General features: G+C 37.2%; 1 protein-coding gene across 5 annotated transcripts in view; it reads right to left on the reverse strand.

Moving 5' to 3' along the window:
- The window catches only part of RBMS1 (RNA binding motif single stranded interacting protein 1), a 148203-nt gene that overhangs the window by 10185 nt on the left and 122106 nt on the right, over positions 1 to 15912 (reverse strand). For 4 of the 5 annotated variants that reach the window (XM_086750900.1, XM_086750899.1, XM_086750902.1 and 1 more), the window contains exons 6-9: positions 13176 to 13255; positions 3852 to 3967; positions 2949 to 2998; positions 2763 to 2856 (exon numbers count right to left, since the gene is read on the reverse strand). In XM_086750900.1, coding sequence (XP_086607026.1) covers positions 2763 to 2856; positions 2949 to 2998; positions 3852 to 3967; positions 13176 to 13255 — 340 coding nt within the window. The remainder of the gene's footprint in view (positions 1 to 2762; positions 2857 to 2948; positions 2999 to 3851; positions 3968 to 13175; positions 13256 to 15912) is intronic. The other variant, XM_086750901.1, reaches the window with a different exon arrangement.

Genomic DNA, 15912 nt, shown 5'->3' on the forward strand with positions numbered 1-15912 from the left:
ATTCTGCTGGAATCTTGTTCCAGGGACAAGAAGACTTAGGAGACTTGTTCTTCCCCAAGACATTGCAGTACGCTATTCCCAAAGTACAGGAAGAGAAGGTTCTGACAAGCATTTCTGCTCTTGCAACTAGCATGTTTTCTCTCCAGAAACACTGATTACCCAAACACTCAAATTGAGGTAGGATGCCTAGCTTTGCATGACAAGGTAAACTAAAAAGATTAAAAGGTAAATTAATAGGTTATATGGTTATCTTAGTTAAAAAGAGCTGGTCGCAACAGCCCTTTGAAAAAGTGTGCTGCAAGAAATATTGAAGGTAAGAATGGAAAGGTTTCCTCTCCACCTCCTGTAGGCATGCAGGAAACGGCAGGATTCTGACCTGCACCGCACATGCAGAACTGACTCACCACTGCTGTCGGATGTTTAAAGCCCCTTAAATGCCTCTACCATCATTCCCAGAGGTGAGGTATTTTCTGCAAGACGGAAATATTTCCTCCCTCCTTTTGGTACTGACTTTCAAATTAGATTTTTTTTTTTTTTTTTTTTTTCAATCAGAAAAGGAGCAAACAGGAGTTCAAAAATGGAAAAAAACTGAACCCTCCCTTTCCTCAGGCAAAAGCTTAATGGCAAAAATACTAGTACAGCCTGACTAAAGCTTTGGCTAATCTACTCATGCTACGATAGTAACTGGCTTAGTACTGTCATTTGAGTAGACAGGAGTTGCAAAAACAAACCCTATCAAAAACTTTATTATATTTGTTTACCTTTAATAAGAATAAATGTAGGAACAGGTTATACCATGCCTCAAAGAACAGATACATAAAGCATGCTCTTGTGATTTTGTCCTGTTGTGTAGATGACAGAATGCTGCAGGTTTCAGTGAGAAGGAATCAATAATGAAGATGTGACCCAAATTGTGAAACTCTTCTGGCCAAGAACCTCCTTCCTCCCCAGTACAGAATACCTGAATTTAATTTTCAATTCCTATTACTGTGCCACTTTAAGCATAATGATGTTAATAACTCCATCAACAATAATTTAAGCTGCATGCCATGTATAATGGAACACTGGTAACAAATTTCTGGAAACATACAGTATTGTAGTCTGTCTATCTCAATAAGCCCAGAAAAGTGATACGATATTCCTAAGAAGTATGTTTCCATGCCAACTTCCAACTTTTACTTGGATTCTGAATATCTGAGAGTCTTACATTGATAAATAATTTATATTTTAATAAAGAATAGCAGCCAATTTTACTGGAATATGTTTATGGGTAAAAGCTTGCTGTAATTTTCAGGTAATGCTGTACAAAGGAGAATTATTCAAGATACTGAAAAATACAGGACTAGCACTGTCTGCCAAGAGCAAACATTTTATGCGTAAGTCACCTCAGAAATTAATATTAAATTAATCCAGCTGCCCTTTACCCTGAAATACACTGTTTTACCTCCTACATAACGCTTTGCTCTGCACAATAAGTCATTAGACCTCTGAAGTAATATTAGACAATTCTTCCTCACTCTTCTCACCCAGAATGGGAAGTTACGTGGAAATTTCTGCAAGGGAATAGCGAACAAATGATCCACAGTGCCTCTGTTAGCCTTCTATATGCCTTCTGCACAGCCTACATATTCTACACAGCCTACATATTCATTTTCACCCATAGTAAGATAGAAAACTCAGCACGCCTCTCTCACTAAAAAGTAAACAGCCTCTTCCCCTGACATACACAGGTAAGAATTTTCCAAATTTAATTAGTTTTGGTTATTTATGACCTGAATCACTGATGTTTACTTTGTCTATGTGTTAAACAGTAAAATGCAAAAACAGCTGATCATTCAGCTTACACTGGGATAACTGGCATGTCTCAAGTAGTAATTACAGAGCATACATCCGAGACTGCCATACTAATTGCACTAAAGGCAAGTTGTTTGTAAACGGAAATGTACGATGCCCTAAAATTGAGCATTCCCAAAAGATTTATATCAAAGCAGAAAAACTGTTCCATATAATTTCTCAGCATGTTGAATTGTTTGTCAGTATCCCTTAGTGGGGACTCAAGATGACACCTACCAAAATTCCTTTTCATGAAGCTTTGGAGCGGGCTCTAAGAACAAAAAATGTGCATGACTCAGGTTTTAATTTATTCTTCAAAATAAAGTACCTTTTGGTTTAGAAATACAGTTCTAGACTATTAAATGCCTTACTCCTAATATAAAAAAAATTGAATTTGAATGCTAATACAACTGGAACTCTGAATTCTTCAAATTTCCTTCTCTAATGTCAAGCAAGTTTCTGTACCCTTCTTAATACAACATTATTGTTGGGCTTTTTTTTCGCACTGAAACAACCTGGAGAAAATTTCAGAGCCTGGAGAAATATCTTTGAAATAGAACTTAACTAAATCAACAAGACTTTAAGTAAAGAATCATTGTTTTAAAGATATATTATTGACATTAAAAGAACCTGACTAAGAGAAAATGAAAAATCATATATGAAATGCAGAAGTGGCTACAAGTACCTTAACCATCAGCACAAGTTAGAGAATTTGTTTTGCAAGACACGTATCTCATGAAATTGCTGTGCTTCCTGAAATAAACACACTTTTAGTTTTCAAGGCCATCATTTTCATGCTGTATAGCATGAAGAGGCCACTTCATTAAAATGAAGCATTATTGGAGAATTCATAAAACCGTATGTAGAAATTTATAAATAAACACAAGTTCTGCTGAACCATTTCAGCTACTAAGATCTAAAATACAAACCTGGTATGTAGAAACCGGAGAAGCAATATATGGCGTAATAGATGTCTGAGTGATCATTCTGTTTGCTGTAATACTGTAGGGTGACGGATAAAATCTAGAAAATGCAGAAATATTTATTAAATGCTAGTTCTGTGTATCTTTCATAATGCAAACATTTTTTTCTTAGTGTGCCGCTATTCAACATACCCATTTTGTAAAGCAGCTGTGGTTGGATCATACGTGAGTGTCATCCCAGCCTTTAAAAAAAAAAAAAAAAGTGGAAAGAAAGAGTTGTGAAAATTAATTTTGATGGTAAATTATTTCTCTTACTCTTTCTTTAGTCATATTATTTTTAACTGAAAGTTTGTACTGAAATAGTTTATTACTCTAAGTCAGGGAAAAGTTAATTGACAGAAGTAATTATATAGTGAACAGAGTCAGTGATATTGGATATGAATACAAGTTTCCAAGTTCCCAGCAGGAGGAACAAAATGCAATCTATTAAATCCCTGGCTTAGAGAATGTGTGTGTTTGCGAGGCAGGGCATGAAGATGATTATGCTAGGGTGTTGCCTAAAATATATTAACTATAAGAATTAATTGAGAGTGCTGTTTTTCAGAAAATACACTTGAATTTTCTTGTATCATGTAAATGAGGTGTCTAGGCTTGCTAACCACAGAAAGCCTATGAAACTATTATCTTGAACATTAAAGATGCGACTAAAAAAAATTAACGCTGCACTGCACTGGTATACTATTTTAGTCTTATGAAAGTGATATGCATTTCAGTGCTGCATAAATCAAAGGATTATTTACTACATGTAAATAAAGTTATGTTTCAGGTAGTTTCATAATATGAGAAATATTTCAGGCATATTCCTGACCAAGCTGAAGGAGATTTAATGAGGTAGGATTTAATGTTTTGCATTTTGCCTTTTTTCCTCTTAAGAAAGATACAGTTAGGTATTTTACAGAGTTGCAAACTGTCAGGTAAGATTTGCTGGCACATTTTTAATACGCCAAAGAGCCAAGCCAAGAAGTCTCAATGCCTATCATTTTCATAAGCATTCATTATGATACACCCACACTAAAGCTTGAAGGGAGGACTTACAAGTCTCACCTCGCCTTCTCTGTGCCATGCTCTTCCATTCTGTATGTATTTATTCTGATTCTGTCTCTTTTTCTGTCCTCCATCAGCAAACTTGCACAATAAAGGTTCTGCAGGAACTAAGAAAGAAGGAATATTAGTTGAAGTAGCCTTCACATACAGGTGTCAGTGCTCCAAATGAGGTATGGTTTTTAAGTTGCATTCCCAATATGACAGTTAAATAACATGGACTTATACGACAGCATCAACAACTATTCTGCATAGCAAAAGATAGCTGCCACACATAAACAGAGCATCTGGAATGCCTTACATCTTTGCTTTTAAACTACTGCTGTAAAACCTGTTGGAAAGAAACACGGTCTGCATACCTTGAGGATGTGTCTGTTGGTCTGACGATGAATGTGAACTGCCATCTGAATTCTGAGTTTTGCCTCTTAGGATGTACATCTAAGGAGGGTGGAGAATAAATCTGGCCAAAGGCCTTTAATATATGCCGCCTCCACCTCTTGGAGGTTTCAGTAATGTCCCAAACCAAACTGCTCCGCTCATCCAGAAGAGCTGGCACTGTACCTCCACTTACTCTAACCAGCAGGGTGGAGTGGGTACCTTTAGCTCCTGTCACCTTGCACTGAAAGAATGCCACAAACGCCCATTCCCTTTTTATCTCTACTCTATAAGGAGCACACAATGCAACCAGAAATTCTTCAAGATTTTTATTTTATCTTGTTTTTCATATGCAGTTATGAAATGGTATCACTAAACCTTTTTTCCTGCATAATATAATCCTGACCATGACTTCAAGTTTTAATGTCAAAATTCAAGCAATGAAAAGTAAAAGTTTGCATAGTATTCTTTCCCTGTTACTAGCTTAAACTGCAATAGTTTCTGAGTACCTATGGCTGAAGCACAGCTCTGCTACATCACACCACACCCTCCCTAATCACAGGGTGGGAGCATGGTTATGACTTGGACGTGAACACTTCCCTGCCAATAATTCCTGACACATGAGCTGTCTAAGCTTTACCATGACACTCCTCCAGTCATTCTGTTTGGAAACACCTTCATGAGACACGGCTGGATCTGAAAACATGCAAGTTTCCAAATGCAGAGTAAACACACAGGGTGGGAGGGCCACCCGCAAAAAGCCAACCCCAAGAAAAATTTTAATGCATCTGTATCATACAATAAAATCTATTAGTATAACCACGGCCAGCGCTGACATGGTCTTCACTCTGTCTGCATTTACAAAAGATGATTTGTATTGAAAATCGCAGAGACTTGGAACCTGGAAAAGAGCTTAACTTTTACAATTTTGGCACAGAACTGGCACTAATGGCCAAGTCATGCCTGGCTTTGGACAGCATACCTAAAACATCAGGCTGGTTCTACTGGGAAAATAGACACTTCCTGCATGATACATCTTTTGACAGCTTTCTCTCTATAAAAGATGGATGGACTGGGAGAAAGAACTGATATGTGGTTCCCTGTCTCATCTCCAACATTACCCACACATCCAGAGACTTGTATTTCTCCTACACGTGCGCTGTTATTCAGCAAATAACTTTAATATCAGAGAGTCAGACTTCAGTACTAAACATAACAACTGAATTAATTTTAAATGTATTATCTTATAGAGAATGGTAATCAAAATCCTATAATAATAAAATAAGCCAGCAAAAGGCTAGGCTAATGACATTGGAAAAAAGTATTGGAGACCTATGGATAGTGGAGTAAATGCACAAGGAAATAACAGAAACCCTAAAGTAGGAGACAGAAACTGGACATCATTGTCTTCAAAATCTAGCATTTCTGAAGGAATTTTTGGCATTCCCAGAACTGAGTTCTGCTTTGGCATCTTCTATCATGAGAAGCAACTTCTGTCTTAGTATATTTTAGGCAGAAAGGTTCTATATCAACACGCTAATGAACAATTTGATGTTACTTAATAAAAGCTAGATCCCAACAAGCTTGGTGATATCACATAGCATTTTAATCCACATACAATTCTGTTGAAATAAGAGGAGTTAATCTTAGCAGATGTTAGTCAATATACTTAAAATTGTCATTTTCTGGTTTGAAATTATTTTGACTTTGATTTTACACAGCAAGGAAGAAAGAAAAAAAAAAAAAAAAAAAAATCGATCAGAAAGGGAGAGCTGAGATCCAAATACTGAAGTTAACTGCCTTAAATGAAAGAAAGCTGTTTCCCAAGTTGAGTATCTCTGGCTACTTATAAATTATTTCAAGCCACCTAGTATTGCGGGAAGCATGTATGACTTCCAAAACACACATTATAAATTTTTGGATGAAATAAAAAAAACTGGCATGAGAATGGCTTATAAAGACATCAGAAAATACATAAAGGTTTCTAGCCCTGTGGTTCTGTATTCTAGCACTCACAGGTAGTAAATACTTTAAAGTTGCATTATGCTTCCATTAAAAATCCCTATAGTAAATTGTGCGAAACTTTTCTGAAATTGTTATGTGCGCACATTTCCCATCATTGTCTCAAGATAAAGATCATTCTTTAAAAAAGTCAGAGTAAACCTGTTCAAATGTTTGAAAAAAATGTTCACAAAAATCTGTTTTAAGAAAAAACATGCTTTTTTGTCAGTAGATAAATGAAAACAGCCAAATTTTAACTGCTGAAACCTATTCCGTGATGCATTGGAAACACTCTCCTGACAAATTTAAAGAGGAAGAAAAAAATGGAGCAAGAATTATCCACATATATTGGATTTTGCATATCCAATACATGTAATAGCTAAAACCTGCAGCAATGAAAAAAAAATAAATTTACAAGGATTAATTTGTGATTTGCCAGAAGCTGGTGCTCCATCTTACAGATCTGGTCACGGGAACCCTTGTTTTTCCAACCTTCCAGCTTCTCTTGCTCCTCACTGTGTCCATAAATGAAGCCAAATGCTGTGAAAGCTCCAACTCACATTAAAAAAAAAAAACAAAAACAAAACCCAAAGCAGACCATCTATTTAATACTGCCAACTGCTGTGAGAAGGCTCTACAGCATTTGCTTTCCCTGATTCCAGCTCAAGATCTGAACAGTGATAGTGGGGCCTACTGCAGCTGAAAGCTTAACTGCAATTTTTGGCTGCTCTTCCACACATATGACCTGAGCACTACTGCATTCATTGCTTCAAGAACACAATGACTGATGGACATCAGAGGGTCATGAGAAGGAGATAAACCTTCATGGGAGCCAACTGTGATCTATTGATCCCACTCCCACAGAAGAAGGAACACAACCCTTCTCTTCAAAATTACACCTGAAGTCTATTTTTTCAGCTTACCTTTCCTCATATTTTTCACAAATACATAAGACATTCTCTCTCTTGCACATATTAACATGTATTTAACAGATATACAGATATATATATATATATATATAAAAACAAACAACTCCGACAAGCCCTACAGACCAGTCAGGCAATTTTTTTAATGGTCCAGGAAGGAAGGGAGAGTCATTTTTATTGTTTAATTGTTGGGAAGTGTGCAGGCCCTCTGATGAAAGGAATCATTAATCATTCAGTGACTTGTCTGGATGTGTAAGACAGAGGTATACTACAAAAATTCGGAGCTGCATTCACAGCTAAGAGAAAGCTGACATAAAAGGCTACAACTCACAGTGGATTTACGCATCTGCAGCTAAGACACCATGTTTAAAATGCCCACTCTACTGACACTTAATGCAAATGGTTTGTAGCTGTGTGCTGAGCTGCTGCCACTGAGGCGTTCTGTAACCATGAGCTTTCACGCGCTTTAACAGCAGGTCAGTGCTTCAAAACCTGGCTGTGAAAAGGGACCATCTCCTCCTGCTCTAAAGCACCCTCCTCCATGGCTAACGTTTTTACAGAAGAAAGATGCGAATGCAATATTAGTCCAGCGAGTAAATACTTCCTTGTATACGTTGTGCACATGTGTACATTAGAATTCAGCCTTCATTTGTTCAGTGTCTACCCAAATACACACCAGGTGATAATATAAACGCAAGAACAAAATTGATGTTCTTATGCTGGACTTTGTGTTTACACCCTTAACTTTACATGGCTAATTTTATCAACTTTTCAGTAAACCCTACTTTCAGATACTAAAAAATACAACAAAATAGTTTTAAAATACTACTCTTTTAATTAGTTTTCAATTAAACTGCATCTTTTAGTGACTTTCAATGCATATTTTCCAGTGACAAAGCATATGGAACTCATGAATTCTAACATTAAAACATCACTTTAATGATAGAGCAAGCAGCTAGAAACTTTTGCCGAAAGCTGCGAGATTTAAACAATAAGTTGTCAATGCAAGATCTCAAATATCATAGAATGGTTCGGGTTGGAAGGGACCTTTAAAGGCCATCTCATCCAACCCCCCTGCAAGCAGCAGAGACATCTCCAACCAGGTCAGGTTGCTCAGAGCTCCGCCCAGCCCAGCCTTGAATGTTTCCAGGAATGGGGCATCCACTACCTCTCTGTTCCAGTGTTCCACCACACTGATCGTAAAAAATTTCTTCCTCATGTCTAATCTAAATCTACTCTCTTTCAGTTTAATAACTTTACCCCTTTTGTCCTACTGGAACAGGCCCTCCCCATTTTTCTAATAAGCCCCCTTTAAGTATATAAAGTCTGCAATAAGGTCTCCCTGGAGCCCTCTGTTTTCCAGGCTGAACAGCCCCAACTCTCTCAGCCTTTCTTCGTAGGAGAGGTGCTCCAGCCCACTGATTATTCTTGTGGCCTCATCTGGACCCACTGCAACAGCTCCACGTCTTTCCTGTGCTGAAGACTCCAGGGCTGGATGCAGTACTCCACGTAGGGTCTCACCAGAGTAGAGGAGTAGATAACAGCAGTTTTATATGTTCAAAGAGAAATGAAATACATATTCTTCACCATCCTAATTATTGCTTAAACACAGTACTCAGGGTTACATTTCTTTCATAATTTACACAAGGTTTAATAATTTGTCACCAGAGTATATTTTGAGTTGTTTTAAGTAGTATTTTTCTTTTCTATTCCAATGTTGCTTTTAAAACTAAGCAGCAATTACAAACTATAAGAATTAGAGCAGTAAAAGCTTCTAATCTTTGATCTAATGGGTAAAAGCTTGGTTCCCTCTGCCTTCAGTGTGGCAATCAGGACTAATACCAGCACTGTGACCTCTTGATACCCTTTAGCAGTCATTCTCAGGCTGTGGTTCACAGATTATTTCTAAAGGATTTGTGAAAGATAACTAAGAAATGTGAGTTTATGGTCAAGCGGCTTAAATTCACCATATAGAGATCTGCAGTGCTGGATACTTTGTAAAGGCAAGCAAATGAAAAAGCTCAAAAATGACTGCCACAAGATAACTACTTCAAGGCTCCATCTTCACTCCTCTCCTGCACTAGAAAGATGTCCAAGATCACAATCATCTCCAACAGTAGTGTCTACTATACCTCGTGGACCTCTTCCTAGTCTACTGTCAAGAGCACAGGCAGGAGCAGAGGTCTCATTCCTGTCTTCAATTTCCTTCCTAAAACAGAATCTGAGTGACCAGTACCTTTACCATAAGTGGAAAGAGAAGGGTGGGTCATGGATAACCTACGATTTTTGGGTCACCACATTAACCCACCACTCCTGAAGCAAAAGTAAAAATGCTATGGACTGCTCAGCAAAAATGCTCACTACCGTATGCCTATTAAAACAAAATCACATAAGTTATTTTTGAGTAAAAGAAGTATGAAATAATTCATAAAGCCTATACACCAGGCAGGAAACTTTTGTAACTTTTTAACTTTTATATTTTTCATTTTAAAGGTAAGATACACAAATAGATTTAGACTTACATATACCTTACATATTCTAGAGCACAACTGCTTTATGTAATTATTTATATAACTATTCTCATGTACCATCATGCAGCTACACGTTGCTGTGATAGGGAGGAGATGCCTTTCGTGATTTTGCGCAGCAGATCATTTCTACAATTCTTATGTGTCCACAACAAGACAAAAAGACAGCAAATATTACGTATCATCTTTAGGGAAGGGAGGCTAAGCATACTGCTCTGTCCTCACTACTCATCTTCTGTGTGCTGGCTCCTCACACTAGCCTACTCTATTGCCTCCAATTCACGTCATGAGGTTCACAATGTACAGGAGAACAGAAAAGCTTTAAATATCACACTATTCACTGAAAACAGTAATTCTTTAAAGAGAAAAGGAGAACTAAATGCAAAAGTTATTTCAAGATTATAGCAATCATGTAACAAACATACGATTGAGAAAATAATTAAATACTGAAAGTCCTGAAATGGACAGAAAGTCATAGCCCATAAACCAGAAAAAAAAACTATTACAATAACCTACATAAAAATACAAACTCCAGCTAGAACAAACAGTGAAACTAACACACCACTTTAGTATTACACCAACTTGCAGTGCATTTGAAACTGCTCTCTGAGCAATTCTTCCTTCTTCCTGACTGAAGACTGTCCACTGTGAAGGACACACTAAATATTGAAAATATTTCATTAAGCTAATACGGAGCAAGGAAATAAAGCTTGACTAGCTTGTTACAGCTGGGTTCAGCTTGCTCAGTATCATCAATGCCCTAGCCCTCTCAGATTCACAAAGGTTTTTCTGTTCTGTTTTCTCATGCTCCAGAGGAGGTTTCACCTATGTTTCCGATAACTGTGTTTAACCCGTTCTTATATTTAAACACAAACTTAGTTAAAATAACAAAGCTGCATTATGAAAGCATGTTTTTGTTTAACAGATGTGCTTCCTCCCACACCTATTTCATTACAGGCCTGTCTCTCCTACCCTCCTCGTCCTGATAACAGCATTTTTAAAGCCAGCTCCCTTTACTGATTTTAGTCAAGTTTCTAGGACACAATGTTTTAATGTAATCATAGTTCCAGTCCTACGACTTTATTTTGCGTGTATTTGAACTTGCTCCTCTATAACCCCAAAGGATGCTAATCTATTTCAAAACATTTTCCTAACCTTTGTTTGTTCAAGAGCTTTCCCACTACATCCACTTTTCTCTATGCAGGTAGTCAAGACCAGAGTTGTCCCGCGACTCTGCCCTACTTTTTGGCAGCCTGCAGTATATTATTATGCATAAGCTGCATCCTCTAATAAAACTGCATTATTAGACACGTGCTTGCTATGTGGTGAGGAACTCCAGGAAGAATTTGACCTCCATAAAAACCTTTCCAAAGAGCAACACAACTTCACAGCACCAACATGGAAAAGTAGAGTTGCAGCTCTACCCTTCACAACAAAATTGAGGGTCTTTAACAAACAAGGTTCTCACGACTCCCCTATGCATCTACTTACTCACAGCACTTTTCAGCATCATGGAGGGTGCAATCCATCTCACTTAACTAACTTTCAGACATTTAGAGTTACTTATTTCTGAGTAAGGCATCTAGACACTCTTTCTAGGCACAAGGACAGATGACACCAAAGACTTCAGTCTCTGGAGGTGTGTGCTTCTTCACCTATTTTAGACAGAGAACCTACACAACTACTTTGCTAAGTAAGCATTAGAAGTCGGAGTCCATGAGGTGGATTACATCTTGAGACCTCTCTTTAGTTTCCACTTTCTGACAATCACCAGTTCTGTGCAAATTTCTTGTCCCTAATTAATCACACTTTTCAGGCAAATGTTTTCCTCCACACTGCAGAAATAATTCTTAAAATTCCATGCAGTAACTTTTTATTTCTACCTGGCTGAACCTGATCATAGAAGGGTGCAACTCCAGCTTCAGCAACGGCCCACCAGAGACAGAGCATGATTAGCGATGACATGCTTGACGGGTCATTCATTGAGAATAGGATAATGCAAGTGAAAATAAAAATGAGCAAACTAAAAAGCACTAATAGGAGGTTCTGTTACAGTTTTTTACTGGCTCTAATTGAACAGAAACCCCTACATGTTAATCTGAACTCTTGGTTTCTTCATACTTTTTACTCTTAATTATCTCCAAGCCATAGCAGCACCATAAAACTAATCACAGAGGGTGGATCAGAGCACAGTCAGCATTCAGAGAAAATCGTTCCATGATCTCCTTGCCCCTAAAGGGATTTTCCATCTCATAAAACACAGATTGCTAAATATATGAACTAGAAAAATAAATGTTACAGCCTTTACATATAACAAAGTTTTAACTAAATTATCTTGGCAATCAATCCCAATGCAAAGGGTCTGCAAAAGCGAAGCCAGGGAAGTTAAAACTCTGCATTAGATTAGTGTTGGTGAAGGGAGTGGTTTCCTGTGCTCTCAAGCAGCTCTCCATCCCTGCCACAGCACAGACTGCCTCAAACTGCAGTAATTTTTCAGGGATAAGACATGTATGTAGTTTTGCTAAAGAAGCCAGATTCTTGGCTGCCTGCCGAGGGCTACTTTCCTTCTCCTCGGTGTCAGGGTCTGACCGTGGAGAATGTTTCACCAGCAGGATAAAGGTGGCTTCAGCAATCACATCAACAATGTAATTTGTAAAATTCACACTGGGGACTCTCAATAAAATGGCTGCCTGGAATGTCAGGCATGTATTATTTCCTCCTTTATTGTTCTATTTTCTTTATTTTACTCTGCTGCTCTGAATTTCCTTTCCTCATTTTAAGTGTTTATGGATATAGCTTTTGCCTCTTAGAAACAGTGCTGACACAGCAGGCAAACTGATGAGGAACTTGGTATGACAACAAAATCGCTCTACATAGCTTCTCTGCAGTTTGCCTTGCACAATATTTCTAGAAGTAGCATTCTTCATTGACCTCCTTCCGTCTCCCTGAAGAACCTCAAAGCCTGCTCATTTGACTTGAGTCACGGCTCCGCATTGAAAGAAAGTACCTGGCATGAAGGCACTGCTAAAGAATTTATGTTTTTCTAATAAAATATTTTTTTGAAAAAGACTGAAAAAATCATCAACAGATAGCAAAAGTAGTCAATTTTTTGCCTCTCAAAAAAACCCAAACTGTCCATGGACAATCAGCCAAATTATGTTCTGATACACATACAACACATACTTGTCTCTTGACTTCACCTGGGATTATGTGGGATGTGAATTTGTGCATAGCTGGCTTAAGGCATCTTAGCTGCCTGTCTGTCTGCTAGGAGGGAACACTACTAGATTCCTAGAAGAGATTTACAGTACAGAAGTGATATAATGTGTTCCAAGTGAGCAAGCACTACAGTCATCCAACAAGTCACAGTTTAATTTTAATAAGCTTGCCTCTGAATGAGAAGCCAGCTACAACAATCAGTGTAACAGGCTTCCGCTGCATAAGCAGTAACCCATTCAAACATCTTCTTAGAAATACATGCAACATACCAGAAACTCCTGCTGGTGTCTTTATGAATTTTCCATTAAAATGAGCAATCACTGCTTCACATTTTTCTGTTGACTCCATCCTAAGAAAATAAGAATAATTTACATAAATTAAACACTCATCCAGATTCCTATGTTTGTGATTTTTTAAAGCATATTTCTTGCTTTTTCTTGCTTCTCTTCTGTGGCTTGCTTTCCCATGTGTGAGCAACAAAGATGTTTTCTAAGAACACACAACTTCAGAAAGGTAAAACCAAACTCAGCTAACATTGTGTGCAACCTGATGCCAAAGTCAGTGCCAAACTGCAAATACAATACCCTCATTTACTTAGAGCACAACTTGGACAGCTATAGTACAAAGTACTGGTGCTGTCTTGAAGGAAGCAGAAAGACTGACCCACAATCATTCATAACTTAGTGTCCATGATACATGCAACAAATGTTAATGCCACTTTTCATACAGGATTCTGAAGTGTCTGTACAGTTTAAGAGTAATAAACTCAAATACAAACATGCCTGACCGCATGACCCAAACTGCCTTTGCAGCTCTGAGCTGATACATCATTCCAACTAAATGATGTACCTGCCTCTTATTTGTCTCCAAGGTACCTTCAAAACAGGAGCCAATAACAGAGTAGCTGTGATGGCTCCTGAGAACTTATCCAGCATCCTGAGCAGGTCTGTGCACTACCATGGTCAAAGCTAGACTTAATAGACTGGGTGTACTTCTGGTGAGCTAGCGCTAGCCTGGGAGCGGCTCCGCAGGGTGCAGCTGCATCCGTACATTGCTACGTAGATGTGTCAGCCCTAACTGCCAGCATGGACTAAGCGGCAACAGATGACCGGAACATGCGAGTAAAACAACGTTTACTTTAAAAGAAGAAAATATTTTGCAGCTCCTGCAAGATGATGTTTAGGTAATGTTGAACAGATATTTTCTTATTTGTTCATTAAGTTCTGTAATTCAGATCCACAAATTAGGCCAATGGCCTCAGCAGCAAAGAAGCAGTACTAAAAATTGCTAAGTCTTGGCACCTTTTCAATTCAAATAGCCTTTTTGCACAGGCTGACAAATTAGTCATAGACAAGAACCAAAATCATCAAAATCATCAGACTGAACAAGAAGTTTTCTTCATGGTTTAAAAAATATCTTCTAGAGAATTTTCACAAGTTCTGGGTTGTTGGACCTGCATCAAAGAAACATTTTTTTTTTTTGTCTCACACAAAACAAACAACGTAATTTAGTTTCAGACTCAAGTCTGGATTTGATAAAATACACTACCCCTTATTAACCTAATACAATGCGCCCAAAGGCAAGAAATTAAAATCTTTATTTAAATGTCTACACGTTTCTTGTACAATTTCAAATAATATTTATCCAAAAGCGTTCCAATAGGTACCTTGCAGAAGGAGAGAAATTCTGATTAGATATGACAGCAACAGCTTAGTCTATAAATTATGTATAAGATATGTATGTGTACAAATAAATAGGCATATTAAAATAACTTCATGTTTATGTATATATATAAACCATGCAATGTACAATACAGAACCTAAACTTTAAAACTAATCTTTTTTAACATCTTCAATACAAGCAAGATTGTAGATATACACAAGTCTTTTGGACTTTTACATAGAATTCCAAAACTCTTCTGGCTATATTATGATAAAAGCATTCCTAAAATACCTATTCAAGGTAGAGCTGGTAAGCAAGTTTAGGGAGACAAGACCGAATAAATTCATAATGCTTACTGAATTTTAGCTTGGGTGTTACTGAATTCTGCCCTTCATAATAACAAAACTTGAAAGCTGCATCTCAGCAAGCATCACTATTTTTCAAAATTAGTAAATACAACTTTGTACATATATTGCTGTGTGTAAAAACACATACACACATTCTGTGTATACTTGTGTAAAACACATACACACTTGTGTAAAAACACATACACACATTCTGTGTATACTTGTATGGAGTTCACACTCAATATAAGCATATGCTTATACAAGAAAAAAAAGAAAGTGTATGAATGAAATAAAAATGCTCCACTAAATTTACACCAAAATTTTAAACTAATTAAAATTAAATTAAAATAAATTAATTTCAATTTAAATGAAATTAAATTTTAAAATTAAATTTTAAAAAATCAAATATTTATTGATTTGTTTAAAGGGACAGGAAGACATTTTGGTAGAAACCAAACCTGCTGGTTTGGCACTCTTAAATAAAGGAATATTATCCCATTGTTTCTGATTTTGTTCCTTTGTTCTAGCTTCCTGAAACTGGAAAGCCTGCCAAGTAAATAAATTGAAGAGGGGGTAGATTTTAAAAAAGAAAACTAAAAATCACAGTCCTGTGAACTCCCCATAGCCAACTCACAGGGAAATCAATCCCTAAAAATTCTGGCTTCACCAGGAGATATAATTTGTTCAGCTCTTTTCTCTGCACTAATTTTAGATCCTGCTATTTGTTCAAATACAGAGCTATCATAATATTGGCTGAACATCTGAATCACTAGAATTTGACTGTTGACAGAGATTTTACAACATATTTTGAGAACCCCAATTCTTCGCTCAAAGCATGTCTCTGTTTTTGACATTAGAAATCTCCAATCTAAAGTCTCCTAACTTTGATTGCCATAGAAGGTTTAAAGTAGGATTTCATGCGAGACAGAAAAAAAAATTAGAACAGCACAGAAAAGGCTTTGATGAAGAGATCCCAGAGCAAATAACTGAATTAAGT

This window comes from Chlamydotis macqueenii, chromosome 6 (assembly GCF_036417535.1).
Source record: "Chlamydotis macqueenii isolate bChlMac1 chromosome 6, bChlMac1.mat, whole genome shotgun sequence".
Taxonomy (NCBI): Eukaryota; Metazoa; Chordata; class Aves; order Otidiformes; family Otididae; genus Chlamydotis; species Chlamydotis macqueenii.